The sequence below is a fragment of the Condylura cristata genome, unplaced genomic scaffold (assembly GCF_000260355.1).
Source record: "Condylura cristata isolate star-nosed mole 26May11 unplaced genomic scaffold, ConCri1.0 scaffold00060, whole genome shotgun sequence".
Lineage (NCBI taxonomy): Eukaryota > Metazoa > Chordata > Mammalia > Eulipotyphla > Talpidae > Condylura > Condylura cristata.
Window position 1 is genome coordinate 10,872 of NW_004567161.1, and position 2,887 is coordinate 13,758.

The window sequence follows — 2,887 nt, forward strand, 5'->3', positions numbered from 1 at the left end:
CCTCGCCCCGACCGCAGAGAGCCCTGGGCGCGCTGGCCACCCTTGGGGCCACCGACCTGCTGGCCCAGGAGCAGGTCCTGCTGTGCGCCCGGCCGCGGCTGCAGGAGCTCAGCGTGGGCAGCCCGGGACCTGTGACCAGCAAGGCCACCAAGGTGGGCAGCAGCCTGAGCCCCGGCCTGCCCCCTGCCCCTGCTTGGGCAGCGGCGGCTCCCCAGTGCCCCCAGCCCTGGCCGGCCTCTGCCCCCGCCCGCCCCAGTCTTCGCTCCCCCTGTGCTGCAGAACCCCGGCCTGGCCTCCGGGCCTGTGCCGGCCGCTCACTGCCTCCCGTCTGCCCCTGTCCAGGTGCTGCGGCACTTCGAGGCCTCGTGTGGACAGCGCCCCCCCGCCCGGAGGCCTGCAGCCAGCCCGGGCCCTGCCGCCTGCGGGAGCCCGTCTGACCTGCTGGCGGCCGCCGTGCCCTTCCTGGGGGGCCCCGCGTCCTTGCAGCCGCAGAGCTCTGCCCTGCTCGCACCCCCTACCCTGCTAGAGGGTGCCCCCCGCCCAGGCCCCCAGGACACCGGGGAGGCCGCGAATCGACTGGCGGGTTCTGGAGACCACAGGGCTGGGCCAGAGCTGGGCCCGGGGGCCGCAGACACCCTAGAGGGCAGCGGCGGCTCCCTGTTTGCCGGCATGGAGCTGGTCTCCTGTCCTCGCCTGCTGGGCACCAGGGCGGCAGCAGAGGGCAGCCCCCCGGACCCCCGGGCCCCCCCGACATCTATGCGGAGGGCCGTGGCCGAAGGGCCTCCTGGCTCGGAGCCATCGGCCTTTGCGTTCTTGAACGTGTGACGGGATGGCCTGTGGCCTGTGGCCCGGCTCGCCGAGGGCCCTGCCCCTGACCGGTGTCTCTGCGAGGCCACCGCGCCCCCTGCCCCGAGGCCTCGGGGGGGGGTCCGAGCATTGGCCTGTCCCAGAGCCCACCCAGTGAGCCCCACACGGGCAGGGTGGGCCCACCGGCCAGCGGCCCTCGCAGGACCAGGACTGAGGGAGTTGAGACAGGTAGCGGGGCCCTGGGCTGGGCGTGGACCTGCCCGCAGCTGCTGCTGTTGCCGTCTGCCTGCTGAGAGGCCAGTGCCGGCCACTTGGACTTCACCGCACACAGCAACAGCCGGCAGGTGGGTGGGAGGTGGGCGAGCTGGCCTGGCCTCCACGTAGGCTGGCGCGTGGCCTCAGCCTGGGGCCTGCTGAGCCGGGGTGGTCAGCGGCATCCCCCACCGGAGGGCACCGCTCCGCACGGCCGCACACCGGCTGCAGTCGCTCCTGTCAGGAGACGCCGTCCCCCGCCCTCCGGCCCGGGGCCCCTCTTGTCACTCCAACCTGAAGCTGATGGGCCTGCTGCCGGGCGCATCCCAGCCCTGCCCGGTGTCCCTTGCAGGCCGAGCTGGCCGCGGGGGCCCTGGGCCAGCTGCAGCATCTGCACTTTGACGCGTAAACTCTCTGCTCCTCGCTTTGTGTCCTGTGAATTCTGTACTTTTATTCGCATGGAATTTGTTAAGATTTATTTTTACGCGTAGGAGAACTGGGGTACTGCAGCGGTGGGGGGTGAGAGCAGGCGGCTCCGCTGGGCCTGCTGCGGGGGGGTGGCAGGCAGAGGGGGTGTCTGCCCCACCCGGGGTCCCTGCCTGGCCGGGGTGGAGTCAGCCTGCCGCCGGCTCCTGGGAGCAGTGATGACCCGCTGGTCACGTAGGGTTTTCATGAAATAAAAGTCAAAGGCAGGTGAGGACCAGGTTCATTTGGAAGGAGGAGCTTGCTGCCACCCAGCGCCAGCCACGGCCTGGGACCGTCTGGGCACAGCTAGCTGCTTGGGGCGTCGGCAGCTGGGCATCACACACACAAAAGGGGGGCCACGCGAGCTGGACAGCCAGCTGCCGCCCCTGAGTCCCCGCTTGGGTCGGCTGTTGCCCTCTCCCTGACCGGCCGGGGGTGGGGGCACCCCCGGAGGGCGCGGGAAGGCGGTGAGGGACAGCACGGCGTGGCGCCCCGACAGCAGGGAACAGGGGACCGTGGAGCTCTGGGGGGCATACGCCACGCCGGCCACCCCAGCCGCACCCTCCCGGCGGGAACTGACCTCTGTCCCCACACCCTCGACCCAGAGTGCGGGCGGTGCCTCCCCGAGCACCAGCGCTCCCAGACCAGCCTCCCCTACGCTGGCCACGCAGCTGGCCCAGGCGTGGGAGGGGCCACGTGGCCGCACGGCTGGACGCCACTTTGGACTGCAGCAGGGCCGTGTGGCGGCTGTGGGCCCAAGCCCTGGAGGAGGCTCCGGCGACGCACCACGCTCTCCCTGCGCTGCCCCAGGAGGGCGCTTAGTGCTGTGCCGTTCTTAACCCCAGGGGTCAGCCTCCAGCTGTCACCACGTGGCCTGAGCCCGCCCGGCCAGGGAGTGACCCCCAGGGCAGCAGACCCTCCTTTCTCTGCTGCCCTACAGCATTGGGTGTTAGTGGGTCCGCCTGTCCTGCTCCCCACCCTCTGGGGTGACCTCACCCCCACCTCTGGCCTGCACCCAGCTCTGTGCCAAAACATTGTAGCGTTTGGTTTAAGGAGCCAGCAGGGTGTGTTGTATGCCCCCAACGGTAAGGCTGGCTTCTGCTGGCCCGGGGTACCGAGGGGCTGGGGGGAGCGTGGGGTCAGGGTTGGGGCTTGCCCTGGACAGGGCAGCCACCACCATGGTCAGCGCCCCCTGACCTGCAGGGCAGGGATTAAACGCGCGGAGCACCCGGTAAGGCACTCAGAAAGAGGGAGCGCGGAGCGCTGGTCACGGCCCTGGGAACGGGGCTTGTGGGGGACAGGGGCCCACGTATCAGAGCAACTGTATCCGAGGGGCCGTGCAAAGGGCCCAACGGTGGTGCGC

The 2,887-nt window shown here is 71.0% G+C and overlaps 1 protein-coding gene across 1 annotated transcript in view; it reads left to right on the forward strand.

Moving 5' to 3' along the window:
• The window catches only part of ENTHD2 (ENTH domain containing 2), a 7,755-nt gene extending 6,273 nt beyond the window's left edge, over positions 1 to 1,482 (forward strand). Inside the window, exons 6-7 of the mRNA XM_012734559.1 lie at positions 3 to 152; positions 343 to 1,482. Coding sequence (XP_012590013.1) covers positions 3 to 152; positions 343 to 825 — 633 coding nt within the window. The 3' untranslated portion in view covers positions 826 to 1,482. The remainder of the gene's footprint in view (positions 1 to 2; positions 153 to 342) is intronic.
• The last annotated feature ends 1,405 nt before the right edge of the window (positions 1,483 to 2,887 follow it).